At 48.0% G+C, this 19,026-nt stretch overlaps 1 protein-coding gene across 2 annotated transcripts in view; it reads left to right on the top strand.

The window, feature by feature from the left end:
• Positions 1–19,026, top strand: part of FGD5 (FYVE, RhoGEF and PH domain containing 5) — a 122,590-nt gene that overhangs the window by 83,240 nt on the left and 20,324 nt on the right. The window contains exons 6-12 of one of the 2 annotated variants that reach the window (XM_047843568.1): positions 5,492–5,652; positions 5,914–6,070; positions 6,717–6,801; positions 8,549–8,599; positions 9,208–9,266; positions 17,130–17,201; positions 18,216–18,284. In XM_047843568.1, the coding sequence (XP_047699524.1) occupies positions 5,492–5,652; positions 5,914–6,070; positions 6,717–6,801; positions 8,549–8,599; positions 9,208–9,266; positions 17,130–17,201; positions 18,216–18,284 (654 nt within the window). Of the gene's footprint in view, positions 1–5,491; positions 5,653–5,913; positions 6,071–6,713; positions 6,802–8,548; positions 8,600–9,207; positions 9,267–17,129; positions 17,202–18,215; positions 18,285–19,026 lie in introns of both variants that reach the window. The other variant, XM_047843559.1, reaches the window with a different exon arrangement.

Genomic DNA, 19,026 nt, shown 5'->3' with positions numbered 1-19,026 from the left:
GTCCTTGTATCTTCATGTGAATTTTAGAATCAGCTTGTCAAGTTTCTCTACAAACAGGTGACTGGGATTTTGATGAGGGTTAAGATGAATCTCTATATCAACTTGGGGAATGTTACCCTCTTAACAGTATTAAGTTGTGTATACGAGACCTCTTTCCATTTACCTAGGTCTTCTTTAATTTCTTTCAATGAAGTTTTGTTGTTTTCAGAGTGTAGGTTCTATGCTTCTTTTGTTAAATTTATTTCTAACCATTTTTCCCCTTTTCATCTTACTTTTTCAATGATTTTTTAAACTTCTATTTAAAAAAAAATTCAGTTTTACAGAAAAGTAACAAGGATAGGAGTAGTACGTAGCACAACCAGATTCCCTTTTCCATAGTCATCTGTTAACATGAAGTCCAATGTATTTATTTTTCTGTGTGGTTCATACATTTTGTATACAGCTGAAGGAGTCTTTGCCCCTCTGAAAACAGAATTGTTTTCAGGGTTCCACAGTACCCTCCAGTGGCTGACCATGCCAGGTGAAGTCATGTCTGCTGGACAGCTCATGGCCTGCCAATGCATGTTTGTGACACAGGTGGGTCGTGGTTGAGGTTGGTGTGCGTTTGGCCAGATGGGATCCCAGTGAGTTCACTTGACTTTTGGCGACAACATCAGTGGTTTGACTACTTGCAAAGAGGACCTTGGCCACCCACCAACTGTTTAGCTCAGAGAATAGAGGTGCTGTGTTGCTTAGAAAACTCAGTAGCAGGTTTGGAGAAGAGAAAAAGGGGCCAAGGGCCCAGGCTTCTGCATGTGAAGTCCCAGCTTCCACTTTACACAAGCCCAGGACAGGGTCCTGAGAATGCTGTGAGCTCCAGGAAACTTGTCTGAGCCCCAGAGGCAGAGAGGCAGTCCTCACACTCGGGCCTCTCCACCAAGCTGCCCCAGGGTCTCTGAGATTGGGCCAGAAGCCCTGGCTAGCACTCAGGAACCGCGTTCTAGTCCCCCTCCTTGACCTGCATCTGTCACTCCCCCGTCTGGGCCATCTGTAAGAGAGCTACAACTTTGGAGTCAGGCTGACTTGGGCCCAGATCTTGCCATCTTGATGACGTTGGGCAATTTACTTAATCCTTCTGGACCTGATTATTTTATTGGAAATAAAATGGAAATAATAATAGTGCCAAACTGTAGTTGTCATGTGTTGATCACCTTCCCTGTGCAGGGTGCTAGGGAGACAGAGATAAGTGAAACAGAGTCTAGGGGAGAAGGGAAGCACAGGAAACAAAGAATCCTTAAACAGAGCAGAAGGCAATATGCACAAACACTGTGAAGAAGGTATTTGTATTCCCATTTAGCAGAGGGGGAAATTGAGGTCCATACAGATGAAGTGACTTGCTCAGGGTCACACATTTGCAACTCTCCAGGTTGACAAGGACTCATTTGTGTTCTCTAGGCCTTGGCTTGGGGTCTAGAGGCTCTAAGGCTGGAGCAGAGGCTCCACAGAGAGCTGGTAAGTGGGCATGGTGAGAAGGGGAACCAGATCAAGAGACCTCTGGTGCCCAGATGCATTTGGATTGGATCCTGTAGGCATTGTGGCCACTCAGTTCTTCTTCCTTATTATCTCCAGTCCATTCCCTCTCTCAGTCCCCATGGCCACCATTGGGTCTGGGCCTTTCTCCTGGATGACTGCGACGGCCTTCTCACTGGTCTTGCTCTCGTTCTGGCCACCTCCAGTTTGTTCTCCCAACAACGTGAATTTTGTAAGATAGATATTTGGTCCAGTGGTTCCCTGTCACCCCAGGATGAAACCCAATTGCCTTTAAAACCCTGCAGGGCCCTGTGGGAGGGGTCGTCTGTCTGACCGTCCATTGCCATCATATTCCAGTCCTGTGCACTTGCACAGTGCGCACACTCACATGTATGTGCATACTGCACCCAAGACACATTTAACTTAGTGCCTCCTCCACCTCAGGGCCTTTGCACATGTTGCCTCCTCTGCCTGAAACACTCCCTTCCTATCTCAGAGGAGATAGGATGCTTTCCCAGAGCTAAGTCAGGTCTCCCTCTTATGGCCTGCCACAGCCCCTGTGCCTTGCCCACTCACAGTACTTCTACTTCTGTGTTGAAATTGTGTTTTTACTCCTTTCTTTTCCTCAAGATTGCAAACTCTTTGAGGGCAGAACAGCATTTCCTGCTCCTACTCCCTCCTTGGGACTTGGTGCAGAGCAGGCACTCACTTTGAACGAATAAGGGGATGAGGGCTGGGTATCTCCTACCTCCTTCCTCTGTCTGAGAGCCCCCAGGTGCAATGATGGCCAGAACTATTAAGACAGCAGAAACCTTTCAGGGAGTGATGGATGGTGCGACAGGCACTCGGTGCTTCCAGCCGATGCATGAGTTTTAAGAACGGATGTTTGTGGCGAGTCCAATTATGCTCTGGTTTTTGAAATGAGTCGTGTCGATGATGGCCATCCTGCCCATTGGGACTTAGTCAATTTAGTGAGAATTAATTACAGATGAGAAACTAGCTTGCAGAGCAGTTAATATTTTAGCTCCCTGGGGTACAATGCACATGCAACCATCAGTCTTGTCTTTGCTTGTCCTTCCTTCTCTCCCTCTTCCTCTTTCTGTGGTGGTCCGGGCTGCAGGGTGACCAGATTGCAGTCTTGGCTCCCCTGTGGCTCACTCTCCTGTTAAATAAATAAGGTCTTTCTGTCAGTCAGCAAGTATAATAAAACTCCTCTGTGTCACATGCTCTGTTGGGCTTTAGAAACACAGCAGGAAACAAAACAGATGTAACCCTACTCTGAAGATGTCATAGCTAAAATATAATCACAACTGCAATGGGGATAGCACTTTACAGTTTATAAAGCAGTTTTAAGCATCAGGATGAGCCTCTCAACAGCCTCATGCTGTACTTAGTGGTGCCATTATTTCCATTTTACAGATGAGGAAAATGAGGCTCAGATAAGTGACAGCTTGCCCACAGTCATCAGCTTTTTCTGGGGTAGCTGGGCTTGAACCTGGCACAGAGCCAATAACAATGTGTTGAAAGTCTGTCAATCAGCTGCCCAAGCCCAAGCAAAAGGAATTATCCTTCTTCATCAGGACGTTTTCTTTCTTTCTCTGGGATTCCAGGGCTGAGAAGACCCTGTAGGGCTGGAGCCTGGGTCCTAAACATGGAGACCCATAAGGAAGAATGGGAGGGTCCTCCTGCCCTTGGGTCAGCAGAGAAACCCCCACTCCAGGTTCAGAATGACCCCAGTGTCCCAGAGCCAGCTGTGGGCAGAAATAAGAATTAAACATTACCTTCCTTTCCCTCTCACTTGTAGTTCATACTTTCTTCACCCTCTGAAACATGCTTTCAGGAAAGGTTCTGATAGCTTAGGTACAATGGGATTTGATTTTTTTTTTTTAACATTTCTTTATTTTTGAGAGACAGAGACAGAGCATGAGTGGGGGAGGGGCAGAGAGATGGGGAGACACAGAATCCAAAGCAGGCTCCAGGCTCTGAGCAGTCAGCACAGAGCCCAACGCGGGGTTCCAACTCATGAGCTGTGAGACCATGACCTGAGCCGAAGTCAGACACCCAACCGCCTGAACCACCCAGCTACTCTTGATTTCTAATTATAGCTCAAGCATGTGGTCTCCACTTAAGGACACACACGCCTTCAGCCAGAGAATCCATTCATTAGTTGAAGACTCAGCCCCAAGTTTCTGACCTTGGTGATGGGGCTAGAGGTGTCCTGAAACCTTCAAACTGCACCAGACTGGGACTGATGAGGGCTGGCCTCAGGAGGAACCAGCTCATTCTCCCTCCGTGGGACCACAAGCCAGGGTGGGTGCCCTCTCCTTGTCCTTCCCGCCATCTCTGCCCAGATTCCCGGAAGGGCAGGTTACAGCAGCAGGAAGTCAGCTCCGGACTGGAGGAGGTGTTCAGGAAGCAGGGACCTTTGTCACCTCCACACCTGCTGTCCTCTGTCTGACAGCACAGCAGCCTCTTTACAGATATTAGAGGGTTCTGTGTCCTGCTATCCATCAGTCCCTCCTTCCTACCCTCCATCTTTTCTCCTCTTTCTCCCTCTCCTTCTCTCTGTTTTCTCATTTTTATCTCTCCCTTTGTCTTTCTCTCTAGCCCTGTCCCACTTCCCTGCCTTTTTTTCCCAGTCCTCCCCTTCTCCTGCACTCCTTTTCTGGAGAAGACCAGAAAGACTTCCTGGAGGAGGGACTGCCCATCCTCTCAGGCATTTTCCCCTTTCAGATCTCAATGTAAAGAGACAATTCTAGCAATAAAAACTGTTCAGCAGTGGAATTAACTGTCTAGCTCAGTAATGAGTTCTCTGTCAGAGAGGCAATCAAACAAGCCAGTGTGGGCATCCTTCCTGAATGTTATAAAGGTGATTTGACCTTGATTGGGGCTGGACCACATGTCCTCTGATACTGAGGTTTTCCTGGTGTTTATTATTCCACAATTCAAGGTGGTTTCAGTATATTCCATATAATTAAAACTTCAGGCCTGGGGCTCATGCAAGAGCAGGTAGATTTGAAGATAGTTTTTTGTTGTGAGAAAGATGTCTTGCATTCTTTACAATTTTAATGTTCATTAAATTTAGTTGAATTTTTAAAGTAATGAATCACAATACAGAAATTTTAGAAAACAGAGAAGATGGGGCACCTGGGTGGCTCAGTCGGTTAAGCGTCCGACTTCGGCTCAGGTCATGATCTCACAGTTCGTGGGTTCCAGCCCCACGTCAGGCTCTGTGCTGACAGCTCAGAGCCTGGAGCCTGCGTCTGATTCTGTGTCTCCCTCTCTGCTCCTCCCCACTTGTACTCTGTCTCTCTCTGTCTCTTAAAAATAGATAAATGTAAAAAAAATTTTTTTTATAAGAAAAGAAAACAGAGAAGAAAAAAACCATTCCTAATCTTGTACCCCTGACACAGCCACTGTTTACATTTCACTCCATTTCTTTTCAGCTTTTTCCTTTGTTCCTGTTTTAGACAGCCATGTCAGGGTGGAAAGACAACTGTGTATCCCTTCTTGATGTCCTAACTCTAGGACACGAATATGTTTACATAGACACCATCTGCATCGTTTTCAGTGACTGCTTAACACCCCATGGAGTGGTTGCCTATGACTTCTTTAGACTTTGCTTTAAAACAACACAGTGCATGAACCTTTTCAAAGACAGATAACGGTAGAGCAGAGCTTTGTACTTCTTCAGAGAGGGAATTACCCAACTTTTCAGAAGAAGAGCAAAACCTAAGTTCGGGAGTGAACATGCTTGAAAGCCTCCCGCTGCACCAGGACTTGTGGTGGGTGTTCTTTGGGCATCAGTTACCTGTGAACAGCAGGTGTGTGTTACCACCCCTGTTTTACAGGTGAGAACGCTGGGGTCTGAGATGCTGGCCTAAGGTCTTGTGCTATCTGTATATAGGCCAGGGCTTCAAAGCTGCAGGGGACTTGTGCTCAGGCCTATCAACTGTGGGATGACAGGCCTTTGGGGTTTCAGGATTTCCACGGAGCTGTCATGAGGGCCTTGGATGAAATAGACCACGAGGGCAAGGACACATTGGCCAGAGAGGAGCTGAGGCGCGGCCTGAGTGAACTCCCAGCCATCCGAGACCTTCACCAGGGGATCCTGGAAGAGCTGGGGGAGAGGCTATTGCACTGGTGAGCTGTCCATGGTCTGCTGCCCGTACTTCCGTTGCACTGGGGGATGGGGTGGTTAACACCACACCAAGTGAAACTGTGTCTCTGTTTGACCAATGCAGAAGCCGAGGTGCAGATGTTGGGTCCTTTGCCCAAAGTAAAATGAGTGTGGGAGGGTCAAGTTGGGACCACTACCCAGTGACATGATCAACGCTCACCAACTAACACCGTGCTGGTCACGAGGCTGAGTTCTCACTGTCCCATCTCCCTACCCGGCTGCAGGGAGGACCAGCAGAAGGTGGCCGATGTTTTCCTGGCCCGGGAGCAGGAGTTTGATCACCATGCTGCTCACATCCTGCAGTTCGACAGGTGTCTGAGTCTACTCAGTGAGAACTGCCTGCATTCCCCCCGGCTGGCAGCTGCTGTCCGTGAGTTTGAGGTGGGTCCCTTGGTCCTCTGAGAACCTGCTCTAAGGATCCAGGGGTGGGGTGGGCATGGAAGGGCTTACTGAAAATCAGTGGGGCTTCTTGGTAGGCCTGAGGCTGAGGGTCAGAGGGGAAGCCCTGGCTGGGAGAGGAGAGGGTGACCCAGAAGAAGGGAACACTTAGAGCCTAGGACATACCCTGTTGGGCAATTGATGACAACTCCATGAGCCCCCGCCTTGGTTGGAGTTTTAGTGGCCATTCTCCTGTCCCAGTAGAAAAGCACAATGCAAGCTGGGGCCACACCCATTGGAATGACCAACAGATGGTCACTAACTGGGGATACAGCTACTGAACAGGAAAAATGAGGTTTTTTTTCTTTTACTAATACTAGATGCAAAGCAGGGACTAGGAGTTGCATGTTACTGAATATAGCACTGACTGTGAGCCTGAAAGAATGAACTGTCACAGAAGGAATGAACTGGTGCTAATCTGGGAGGCCTTCCTGGAGGAAGGGAACCTGGTTTTAGAGCTGGGGGAGAAGTTCAGTGTGGCCAGGAAGAGGTGTGGATGGGACAGTGTATGAGGGATGCCGTGAGCTTGGTGCCCTGAGGCAGGGGTCTCTGATGGAGTTTTGTCCTCTCTGTCTCTTGGGAGCAGCAGGGTCAGCAAGGAGGTGGCCAGAACGTGAAGCACCGGCTGCTGCGGGTGGTTCAGCGCCTCTTCCAGTACCAAGTGCTCCTCACAGGTGGGCCCCACAGGAGGTCAGGGTGCACTGAGGTGATGCGGGAGGGAAGGCACCTGAGGAGGGGTGCAGGTAATGGTGGCAAGCTATGTGATCACAACCTCCCCTCCCACTGTGCCGGGAATGGGCAGGGGTGGGGATTGTTCTCAGTTCCTGGCTCCTGACCCTCCAGACCAGCTAGACTCTGCCACCATCTTCCCTTCAGCGAAGCTTTGGACCCTCTGCTGCCACCTTGGAAACCTTGCTTCAGTGGCCACCTTCTGTGTCTTCCTTCAGCCTCTCCCATCCTAAAACACATGAAGTCATACCTTCTCCTGTTCTGCATTTCCTCAGTGGGTGTCTCATTTCCCTAAATCTGTTCTTACCACCAAAGCCCTTCTTGGGGCCAAATCAGTGGACATTTTCCATCTTGGACCTACTGTGGCCATCTCTGTGGCTTTGCCACTGGTCACTTCCTGCTTCTCGAAAACCCTCCCATCCTGAGGCTTCTGTGATATACTCTCTCTGTGCCTCCCTCAGACCTCTCTGCTTACCCTTCTCCATCTGTGTTGACAATCTCCCTTCCTCTACTGTTTCATAATAAATGTCAGTGTTTCTCAGGGCTCAGTCCTAGGTCCTGTTCCCTTCCTTCCCTCTTTACAATTACAAACTCTCCTCGGGGAATATCATCCCCTCCCTTACCTCTACCTGCCAGGAAACACCACACCTCTGTCCAGACTCACTTACCCAGCTGCCTCCCAAATGGACAAAGTCCCTGGGCCTGGAGGACTGCTATTCCAGTAGGGGAGACAAATACCCACATGTAGAGATGTGCATGTAATTCCAGGTAGGGACCAGGGCTGTAAGGAAAGTACATTAGGGCCAAGGGGCAGAGAATTTGTTCATCTGATTCAACAAATGTTTATTGAGCATCTACTGTGTCCCAGGCCCCGTGCTAGATGCTGGAGGTATAGTAGTGCATTAGACAGCCAAAACTCTGTGACACTGTGGAGTTTTTACTCTAACAAGGAAATAAAAATATGATATGTCAGTGATAAAAGCTCTGAAGAAGATAAAGGGGTTTAAGGGGATGGAGGTAAAAGTGCTCTGAATTAGATACAGCACTCAGGAAGGACCTGTCTGAGGAGGTAACACTGCACAGAGATCTCAGCAAAGTGAGGACATGAACCCTCTGAAGATCTGGAAAAAGAGACTACCAAGTAGAGGGAATAGTGAGTGCAAAGGCCCTGGGGCTATTAACAGGTTTAACATGTTCCAGAAAAGAGTAAGAATGCCAGCATTGCCAGAATAAGTGAGTGACACTGGTAGGTAGCTGTACAGAGGCCAGCCCACATAGAGCCTGTGGGTATAAATGTGTTAAAGGTTTAACACGTCACACACCGCTGTGTAGATGGTCACATATGTTCCCCCAGTAGACAGTGTGCTTCTCAGAGGCAGGGTTTCACCTTGTCTGTGTCTATATGCTGAGGGCATAGCACAGTACCAGGCACACAGCAAGTGCTCAATAGTTGTTGAATGAGTGAATGGCTAGCAGTGGTGGCAGTGATGCTGGTGATGGTCCAGGGGCCTGATTTTGTCCTAGTGTGGGGTTGTAGTAGGCTAGCAAGGGTGAGGGGATGCGTACCCCATTCTTCCGGCCCTTTTCTTCCAAGTCTGGAAAGCGGCGGGGCAGGTGGGGGGGCTCCTGCTGCAGACAGAGGGCCTGGTCTCCCTAGGGCAGACTGACCCCTGGCTCTTGTTCTACCTGCAGACTATTTAAACAACCTTTGTCCGGACTCAGCTGAGTACGATAACACACAGGGTAAGTGCAGCATGAACCTGGAGGATGGGGACACATTTCTCTTTGGCCCCTGTCCCCTAGCTCTGGACTCTCCACCAGTTCAGGCCCGGGACATATTCTCTTCCCTGGTAGCTAGATGTGCAGTGGACACGAGACCTCTGGGGCTTCTGAGGTTATTCCCTGCTCACCTCAACCACAGGGCTCCCTGGGATGGGCTGTCATCCAGTCAAAGGAGAAGAGGGTAATCAGCATTGGTGATAGGAGGTAGTGCCAGGTATAAAAAAGTCACCACAGTGTCCCTGTTTCCTCCGAATTCTATGTGACTGTCCCTGCATACGACCTGCAAGGACAGTCCCTATTTTAACATATTCAATTTATAGCCAAGGGAACTAAGGCACAAAGTGGTCAAATCACTGTAAAGGTCACTTAGGCAGTGGTAGCAAAGCTAGGGTTGGACCTATGACCTGACCCAGGTGTGAGAAAAATTGGTGCCACCCACATACAAGGCCCTGCAACTGTAGTGATCTTGGGGGGCAGTGGGGAGAGAGGGGAAGAAAGGAGGTGAGGATAGTGCTACTGAACTGGCCCTCCCCAGATGGCCCGGCTACCTTCTCTGCTTCCCTCCACAGGTGCACTGACCCTCATCTCCAAAGTCACAGACCGCGCCAATGACAGCATGGAGCAAGGGGTAAGTCTGTTTCCTGGGGTTCAGGTCTAGGACCTCCTCCAGCCTGCCCCAGTCTGCCTTATGATACTCCACTTTTGGAGGTGCTGCAGGCAACCATCTGTGTCATGGGACCTTGCAAAGAGTTCTTGGCCCCTGAGTTCTGGCCCTGACACTTACTATGTGACCTCAAGTACTGTGTGTTCCTGTCCGGGTCCGTGGTTCACCATTAGGGTAGTGAGGGGAGGCTACAGACTTGTCTGAATGTGATAAGTAATGTCCAGACTGTGGTCTGAGACCACCTGCATCAGCACCTGGAGTGCCTGGTAAGCTACAGATTCCTGATAGACCTTAGCTCTTCTCAGTCAGAACATCTGGGGGTAATGTCCAGGGATGTGCATTTTTAACAAGCATTCTAGGTAAACGTTTTGCTCACAAAAGTTTGAAAACCACTCGTCCACAAGAATACGTGAGCTCTAAGTACACGCTTGTTTCTGCCAGCAAGTGACTATTTGTTGGACACTGATCCTGTATTTACTAGTTTTCTGCCAAGGAAGGCCAACTTTATCCTACATCCCAACTCTGTTCAAGTGGCTACCTTGGTCACTTGTGTCCACATATTTTCTGTTCCACTAAGCTTTAAGTAGGCCTGAGATTTGTGTTGAGAAGGATTCTGAGGCTGAGTCCTAGCTCGGGGGGAAAGAGTTCGGTGATCAAGTGCTGGGTTCCATGGGCAGAGGTGGGAGTGATGGTGGTATGTGCACCGAGCAGTTGCCCAGCTCTGCTGGGACAGGTACACGGAGCGTCCGCATAGTGAGTCCACAGGGAGAAGAAGGGGAGGGGAGTCGCAGCTATTGGACACCTACTCTGTGCCAGACTTGTGTTGGGGATTGGAAATACAGAGGTGAGACGTGAATCCCAGGAGGAAATCACAGCTAGTGGAGCAGTAAATGGACATGATAAGCATCATGACGGAAAGAGAAAATGCCACATGGTTTAGAGAAGGGATCCATCCCTCCCAGCCAGGGCTGTGACAAAAGATGATACAGGAGGTGCCCCCATGGGGAGGACACACACACCTCGAAGGCAGAGGGAGGAAAGATGTGCCAGGAAGAGGCATGGAGATGGAGAAGTGTAGGTCACGGTAGAGTTCAGAGATCCACCCAGCATGGCTGGAAGATGGGAACAGGGTAGATGAGATTGGATGAGGGTCTGGGCAAAGAGTGCGCTGAGTGTGGAGGCTGAAGCCAGCTGGCTGTGAAAATTGGTACGTCAGACATGTTGTTATCATCGGGTCTTCTGCCTTCCCGCTCCAGGGTCCGTGAGCAACTTGCTCATGTGTGTTTTGGCATCCTGTATGTACAGTGAGATCTCCTTCAGTGTAGCCAAAGACAGAGGTGCTTTGGGGTCCCATGCCTGTCATGATATAGCAGCAGATGGGCTGGCTTCTCCGCGCTTCACTTTAGCCAGGGATGTCTCTGCTTCCAAAAAGGAAAAACTAGGTCAGGAAGGGCTGGCTGTGTCTTCCCTCCTGCGGGCAAGCTCACTGCGGCACCCTCCTGTAGGAGGGGGAGCTAGCGGTAGCAGCAGCCAGATGCCCTCCTGGCTTTCTCTAAGACTGGGGTTGGGTGCTGTGCCTGGCACAGGCTGGCCCTTGTCTCTCCAGCTGCCTGTGGACACCACACTAGGCCTGCTCTTGACTAGCAGCCCCTACTGCACACTTGCTGGGATTGGGCTAGGACCCTGCCTGGGTGGTGGACAAGCAGGTCCAGATGAACCCTATCCCAAGGCAGAGCTCAGTGGCTTGAGTGGCTAAAGGGTGGGCTGGGGCTCTGCCTCTCTTTCCCCATGGTCACTCCCCGGCTCAGGCCTCAACACCTCCCAACCCTGCCATTCCATTCTTCATCTGGAAGCCAGAGTAATCCTATTAAAATATATCTGATGGTGCCATTCCCCCATTTTGCAAAGCCTTCTATGTTTTCACATTGCCTCTGGTCGAATCTGGGAAGTACTTATTGGTTGTGAGAACCAGGGAAGGCTTCCTGGAGGCAGGCAGCAACATTCACATGGGTTTATGCTCCCATCAAACCATTGCCCCAACTCCCCACAAAGGTAGCTAAGCTAGAGGTATGATTTCTTGAAAGAACCAGATCCCACCACCCCAAAATGGGGCCCATCTATCTGCCTGACACCTGGTCTGAAATGCCACCAATAAGCTCACTAGGATACTGTACTGACAGCCAAGCGTAACTGTAAATCCACTGAGCAGCCTGTTTACAGAAAACTGTTAGGTGATGGGAGAAGCATCAGGAAACATGACTCTAAGAGCTGAGCCCCAGGTAGTCCGTCCCCTGCTGTGATCACTTTTTGATGGAGGACAAGGAATAAATGTGAAAGGATGGGAAAGTCTTGGAAGTAGGAAAGGTCGTCCTCACCAGCTTTTCAGGAAAGGCTGTGGCAGATTCCCACATGGTGTCCTACTCACGGTGATCACAACAACTGCCTCTATTAGCCCAAGATTGTGCCCGACATTCTCCTCTAATCCTCAGGAGAGCTATTACCAGCCCAGTGTCACAAGCAAGGAAGCTGAGGCCTGGAGAGACAAGTGGCTTCACCCCGGATCACTCAGCTCTCGGCATGGGAGCCGGGTTTGAACTTGAGCCTTTCTTGGCTACCAGGCCAGACATGCCTGCACACATCACTCACAGGTTCAGACTTGCAACTTCACACACATCTGTGCATGAAAACGCATCCAGGTGCCCATGCACACAGCACCTGCTTCTCTCTCGTGACACACATAAATGTACACATGGACCGTTTTTCTCTCTTTCCCACATTTGGATTTTTCTTTTTTTGTTTGTATCAACTCAGCCATGGGAATGTCATGAAATGTAGGGGTGGAGGTTTGGAGTTGGCTCCCAGGTTTGTGAGCACAGGGAACTCCTTCAAGGATTGGTCACAGGTAACCTCAGAGAGTGCATGCACCTTGGTTCTAATTTCAGTTACTCAGACTAAGTCTCAGGGGATTCCCTAGAAGAAAATCCCACATCTGCTTGCAGGGTCCGTCTTTCGAGGCTTTTGATCAGATTCGCCGTTGAGTGTCCTCTTCCCCACAGCATGAAAGTAAACTGTCTCCCCCCAGAAGAGAGTGAGGGGACATGTGCGAGTCTGGGGTCTCCGATTTGCACCATCTGTTTTTTTTTAATGAACTTAAAAAAATTTCTTATTGAGGTACAGTATAACCATTACTATTATTATTTAATTTTTTATTTTTTAAATATTTATTTTGAGAGAGAGACAGAGAGAGTGTGAATGGGGGGAGGGACAGAGAGAAAGGGAGACACAGAATCTGAAGCAAACTCCAGGCTCTGAGCTGTCAGCACAGAGCCCAACATGGGGTTTGAACCCACAAACCGTGAGATCATGACCTGAGCCAAAGTCAAACACTTAACCGACTGCACCACCCAGGCACCCCCCATCTTAACCATTATTAACACAGTCCCTCGGCATTAAGTACATTGACGTTGTTTTGTGACCACCACCACCATCCACCTTCAGAACTCTTTCTCTCTCTCCAGTTGAAACTGTTCCCATTAAACGCTAAGCCCTCATTTCCCCTCCTCCCAGCCCCTGGTGACCAACCTTCCTACTTTCTGGACAGAGTTTATTGTTGAGAACATTTTAAGCTTACAGAAAAAAAATTAAGAAAGATAATACGAAGAGCTCCCATGTATCCCACACACAGTTTCTCCTATTACTAGCATCTTTATGTTAGTCAAGTACATTAAAGACCCAGTATTGATACAGTATTATTAACTAAAGTTCATTCAGGTTTCCTTCATCTTTGCCTAATGTTTGTTCCAAGTTCCCATCCAGGATATCATATCACCTTTAGTCTTCATGTTCCCTTAGGCTCCTCTTGACTGTGATGGTTGCTCAGATTTCCCTTGTTTTTGATGACCTTGACTAATTTGAAGAATACTGGTCCAGGTATATTGTAGAATGCCCCCTATTGGAATTTGTCTGATACTTTTCTCATAAACAGACTGGGTTCATAGATTCTGGGGAGAAAGATCATGGAAGCAAAGTACCACTTTCATGACATCGTACCAAAGGTGCATACTAGCACCATGGTTTATGAGTGTTGTTGTAGACCTTGCCCACCTGGCTGCAGGTGCGTTTATCAGGTTTCTCCATTTTTTATTTAAACTCCATAAAGTTATCCTCTTCTCCCCTCCTAGTCCATGCTCTTTAGAAGAACGTCAATATGCACGGCCCACATTTAAGGAATGAGGAGTTATGCTTCCTCTCATTGAGGGCAGAGCACCTTCCTAAATTATGTGGAATTCTGCATGGGAGATTTGTCTCTTCTCCCTTATTTATTAATGTATTTACTCATTATAAATAAATAATTTATGTTATTAAGGGCTCACAGATATTTATTTTATGTTAAGGTTATAATCTCATAACGTTTTATTTCTTTTATTTCTCAAATTGCTCCAGTTTTGGCCATTGGGAGCCCTGTCAGTTGGTTTCTCCGTACTCTCCACATATCCCCATCAATATGGATTTGGGTGGGATATTTTGGTTTGCCTATTTTTTTTTTAGCACTTTCATTATTTATTTTTTTTTAGCACTTTCCTACTTTCTGTCACTATAAAAATCTCCAGACTCATCTTGTGTATTTCCTGCCTTAGCCTTAGAATCAGCCATTTCTGCAAGGAGTCCTGGTTCCTTCAGTTGGATTAATGGTATTAGAAACCAAGGTCTGGTCTCCAAGTAGGCTATCATTTCTTTCAGGTCCTCTTACTTACAGAGCAAAGAATTATATGTGTATATAGTAACCTGTGTGTATACTCACGTCTATAGATATTTCTGTACACGACCATCTGTATCTATATTAAGGTAAATATGTATCCCTGCTGATAGCTCCAATTCTTTTTTTTTTAATGTTTATTTATTTTTGAGAGAGTGCAAGTGGGGGAGGAGAAGAAAGAAAGGGACAGAAGATCCAAAGTGGGCTCTTCACTGACAGGCTGACAGCAGCAAGCCTGATGTTGGAGCTCAAACTCACTAACTGCAAAGATCATGACCTGAGCTGAAGTCAGACAGTCAACCGACTGAGCCACCCAAGTGCCCCTGATAGCTCCAATTCTGATCACCTGATCATCTATGTGGATCATTCCAGTCTCCTCCCTTGGCTTATCTATAAATTTCCACTCTAGCAGTGAGATACCTGGGTCCCACCATCCATCACCCATTTACTTAATTGGTCAGTTTACCTTCATTCTTGAAAGTTATTTTCCTGGGAAAAATATCTGGATTGACCAGTTTTTTTTTCCTTTTTACTATTTTAAAGATACCACTCTTATAGCCTATATAATTTCTGATAAGGAATCCACTGTAATGTTTATATTTATCCCTTTTACATAGTGTGTCCCTTTTTTCTGGCTGCCTTCAAGATCTTCTCTTTACAACTGACTTTTAGAAGTTTGACTATGATGTCTTAGTATGTGTGTTTTTAAGGGGATGTGGATGGTATTTGTCTTGTGATTCTCAGGCTTCCTGGATCTGTTGTCATTCATTAATTTTGGAAAATTGTGTTAGATGCTCTGTTCTTTCCCCCCACCCCCTGCATTCTTTTTTCTCTTTGTGTTTCAGTTTGGTTAATCTCAACTTTCATACCTCCAAGTTCAGTCTTTCCTCAGCTGTGATCAGTTTGCTGCAAAGCCTGTCAAGGGAAGTCTTCATTTCTGATATCACGTTTTTTGTTTTTAACATTTCCATTTGATTCTCTTGTATAGTCTCCATCCCTGCTGAAATTCTCCATCTGTTCATGCATGCTGCCTACCTTTCCCACTAGCTCCTTTAACATATTGATCGTAATTACTCTGAAGTCCCTGTCTGATGGTTCTAACATTTGTGTCACCTCTAATAAGAGGTGGTTTTGTTGAATGCTTTATTTCCTAAAAATGAGTTGGGGTACTTCCTTGCGTTTTGTGTTTCTTATAAGATGTTCGATTGGATGCCAGGTATTATGTGTTGGAAGAATTGTAGAGACTGAGGGAAATAGTATCTACCCCAGAAGTGGGAGTGCCTCTTTTCTGATCTTGCCATTCATGTAGGGGGTGGGAGCTGAGTCAGTCCAATCAACTAGGTGAGTTGGGTTTGGGTTTTGTTGTTGATTTTGTCACCTTCAGAGCCCCACAGACTTCACACTCCTCCAGAAGAGGGCTGCTATTACCTGATACTGTTTGTGGGGCCTGAGATACTGGAGAGTTTTTCTCATTGCCCTTGTCTCCACCCTCAGCTTTTAGCAATCCCTGCACCACAGAAGAGGCCTCTCTCCATTGTCTTGTCCCTTCTCAGAGGTAGACCACTGTTTCCTGTTACCCAGTGCTTGGCTTATAAGTGTCTGCGCTCCTGGACAAGCCTCAGTCCCAAGCAGGGCCTGCAAGCCAGGCCTTCTCTGCTTTCCGGCACCTCCTCTGCACGGTAGCCACACACACTGCCTTGTAGCCATGGCAGGTCTTGGGCAGGTTTCTGCTTAGTATTACTGCACAATCCTGGGCCCAGTGGGTACTTTACCTCTTCTTGGGGAAGACAGCTCTTGCTTCTGCCCTTTCCCCAGAAGTGGTGAGTGGCATTTTGCTTGTCCTCTGGGAGTGGGTTACTCGGCCTCTCCCGGGGACTGAGGGTTTTGCACCAGAGAGGGGCCTGGGGAAGTTGGCAGGGTTTTATGCCAGCGCCCCCCCCCCACTCCAGTGGCAACCTGCATGCCTTCACCACCAAGGCTCCCTGCCCTGCCCCTAGTGTTCCTTGTGAGCACCTGGTGGGAGCTTTGAGAGAAGAGCTTGCAAGTGACTGCATTTTTCCTGTGTCTGGGGCTCTGTTATTCTAAACTATCCCATCAGCCCCCACCCAACCTTTCAGAATCCATTAACATTTTAGCTGCTTTCTTCTCATCCTCCTTTGTGCTGGCCACCTCCTCCTCCTGTGTGTTGCAGCAATTCACGTGTCTCATGTCTCTGAAGGGGCTTGTCAGTCTTTGGGATTCGGTTCAGTTGGTTGCCTTTTACTTCAGCCTCCAATAGGTGTGAGAAGAGTTGTGATTCTATACGTTATCTTTTTCTCACTATTAGAGAAAAGGTGGGGGCACTGTTGCCTTGCAATTTCCCTACACACAGTTGTCACCTTATTAGTTGACTTAAGACCCTGACCCCGCATAAAGTTTAGGGGACACCTACCTCATGGGTTAAGTGCTTGTTATTTCTAGCATAATGGGGTACTGTGCAGAGGGAGGGTAGGTATGTCACTGCATACTGTGGATAGCCCAGTGAGGGACCAACAAGGAGTTCCCAGGCACACATATTTTTCTTCAAAGAACACAGATCTGTTTCTTCCCCAGGTGGAAGGTTTTCTTGATTACTTTCCCTCAGAGCCCCCCCCCCGCCCCCCCCCCCCCCCGGGCTGCAATCCCAGAGAGAGTCTGGCCTTGGGCATCTGACCCCTCTGGATTAGTGATGGCTAGATGCTCCAGGCCTTTCAGGGGACACAGATTGAGAGGAGGAGCCATGGCCTAGCGATAAATATGGGTATCAGCACAACAAGGGCAAGTGACTGTCCCCATGGCACACAGAAGATGGTGGTGTCAGATCGCAGGCCCAGAGGGACTAGCCTGAGTATGGGCAGTCCACATGTCTGGTACCCTGCAAGGCCAGGCTCAGATCCCAGTCCTGCCACTGACAGGAGGTCAGATTTAGGGCAAGGCCCTCCTGAACTCTGTTTTCCTCCTTTGAGGTAGAAGCAATGCCACTTCTAATAGAAGGGATAAGACTCCTTAAAGGGGTCCTGACCATCTCCCCATTGCCCTGCTTCCTCCCACAGGAAAACCTGCAGAAGCTGGTCCACATTGAGCACAGTGTTCGAGGCCAAGGGGATCTCCTCCAGCCAGGAAGGGTGAGTGCCACTGCCGCCATGGGCAGGGACAGAGGGCGGCCTGGTAGGCAGGCGGGTGAGGCTCTGATAAGACCCATTGTTCAGCTGGGCTGGTCCCAGACAGGCCTGGCTGCAGGTGCTGTTTACCCGAGGAGGGGGAGGGGGAAGGGCAGGGGGAGGGTTCTGCTGGGCTCACAAGGCCCAGGGGCTGCCTCCCCTGGTGTTTTCCACTTTCCGGACCTTTAAAGAAACAGTGCCATTTGGGTTCATGTCCCTGTGGTTCTTTTCACCTCTAAGAAGAAGAGACACCAAGTATTTTTAGTTTAGCCCAGCATTGCTAGAAAATCAGGAAAACCATCTCCCAAAAACCATGCTCCTACAAAGCAGCTTAAAAATAACATTTTTCCAGAGACAAATTTACCCACTTTTAAGTTTCCAAATGGAAAACACAAAACTCAGCTCAAAAATAGTCAAAGATATGTTTGTTACCTGTTATGGTCAATGAAGGACAAGAGATATAGACATGAGAGGTGTTATGTTCAGGATATTTTATTCAAAATTAACAGGGATCTCATTGGTCTGAGAGTCTATAAAATCACACCTAATGGTTTGGCCTTGGCTCACCAGTTCAGTAAATATTTATTAAATATTTTCTTTATGTTAAGTAACTTTAGGTATCGATTTTAATCATCCTCCGGAATTAATGAGCCTGTAGCAACCGTTCACGGGTCTTCAGCTGTTTAGCAAACCTTCATAGGCTTTGTTCTGAAGGGCTCCCCATGGCAGCAAACGAGGGAAAGAGTCACTGTCTCGACCCCTCAGAGACCAGAACAGTGTCTGGGGCTTGCTAGAAGTCAAGGCGGACTGACTGCTCCTAAGAAGCAAACATGGGCATCTCGCTAAAGCCGGGAATTCACCCATTAGTTGTTCTGTGGTACTTTGGGAGGCACCAAGATTTAAGTTTCCTGCTTGGGGCCTCCCCCCACTCTTCTTGGGCATCAGTCTGACTTCTCAGGTCTGCTTCTGTCCCCACAGGAGTTTCTGAAGGAAGGGACACTGATGAAAGTAACAGGGAAAAGCAGACGGCCCCGGCACCTGTTCCTGGTAAGTACCTGGTGCCCAGCCAAGTCCCAGGACTGTCAAATTTTGTGAAATTTTCTTGGGTCATTATTCAAAGGCAACTGGAGTTGGGGGGTGGGGGGCCTAGAACAGAGCCGAATATTTAGGCTGAAGATCATTCTACAGAGCTGAACTTTCCAGAGGTCTGAGGGCTTAACTATTGCCAACCACAGTCCTTCCCTCATTTATTATTTGAGCGATTTTAAATGGAATGTTGCCAAAATTTAATTGCCTGTGTCCCCATTTCAAACATCCTAACACTGGGAAATTCTTACACTGGAGATAGCTGTTCAACCGCCTTATCTAACACGCGCGAAAGCTGAGATCTAGAAGGGGGAGTTTCCTGGGCCAGATCTCCCAGCAGGTTGGTGGCAGAGGCCCAGAAGGGAACCAGGGTTGTGACCCCAGTCTAGCACTTTCTCCACTGTGCACAATACAGAGTACAGTGTAACATTTCTGATGATTTGCAGCCACAGTCTGGAATACAAGGGAATGTCCAGGCCTGTTGCATGGTAACATCAACCTCTGTGGCTGTTGAGCTACAAGCAATAATTTTCCCCAATCCTATGGCCCAAAATTGTTTTGCTTTTTAAGTTCTTCTACCTGCTGGGTATAATTTTCTCTGTTCTTCATGATTTTAACTTTCATTTTTTGTTACTGTCAGTCAAGGCTGCCCTTAAGAGCCTCTTATACTTTGTTAGGATTGTGTGAGAAGTAATAATAAACA

This window comes from Prionailurus viverrinus, chromosome A2, assembly GCF_022837055.1.
Source record: "Prionailurus viverrinus isolate Anna chromosome A2, UM_Priviv_1.0, whole genome shotgun sequence".
In the NCBI taxonomy this organism is placed as follows: Eukaryota; Metazoa; Chordata; class Mammalia; order Carnivora; family Felidae; genus Prionailurus; species Prionailurus viverrinus.
The sequence above is the reverse complement of the archived record's forward strand: the minus strand, read 5'-3'. Positions and strand labels throughout refer to the sequence as shown.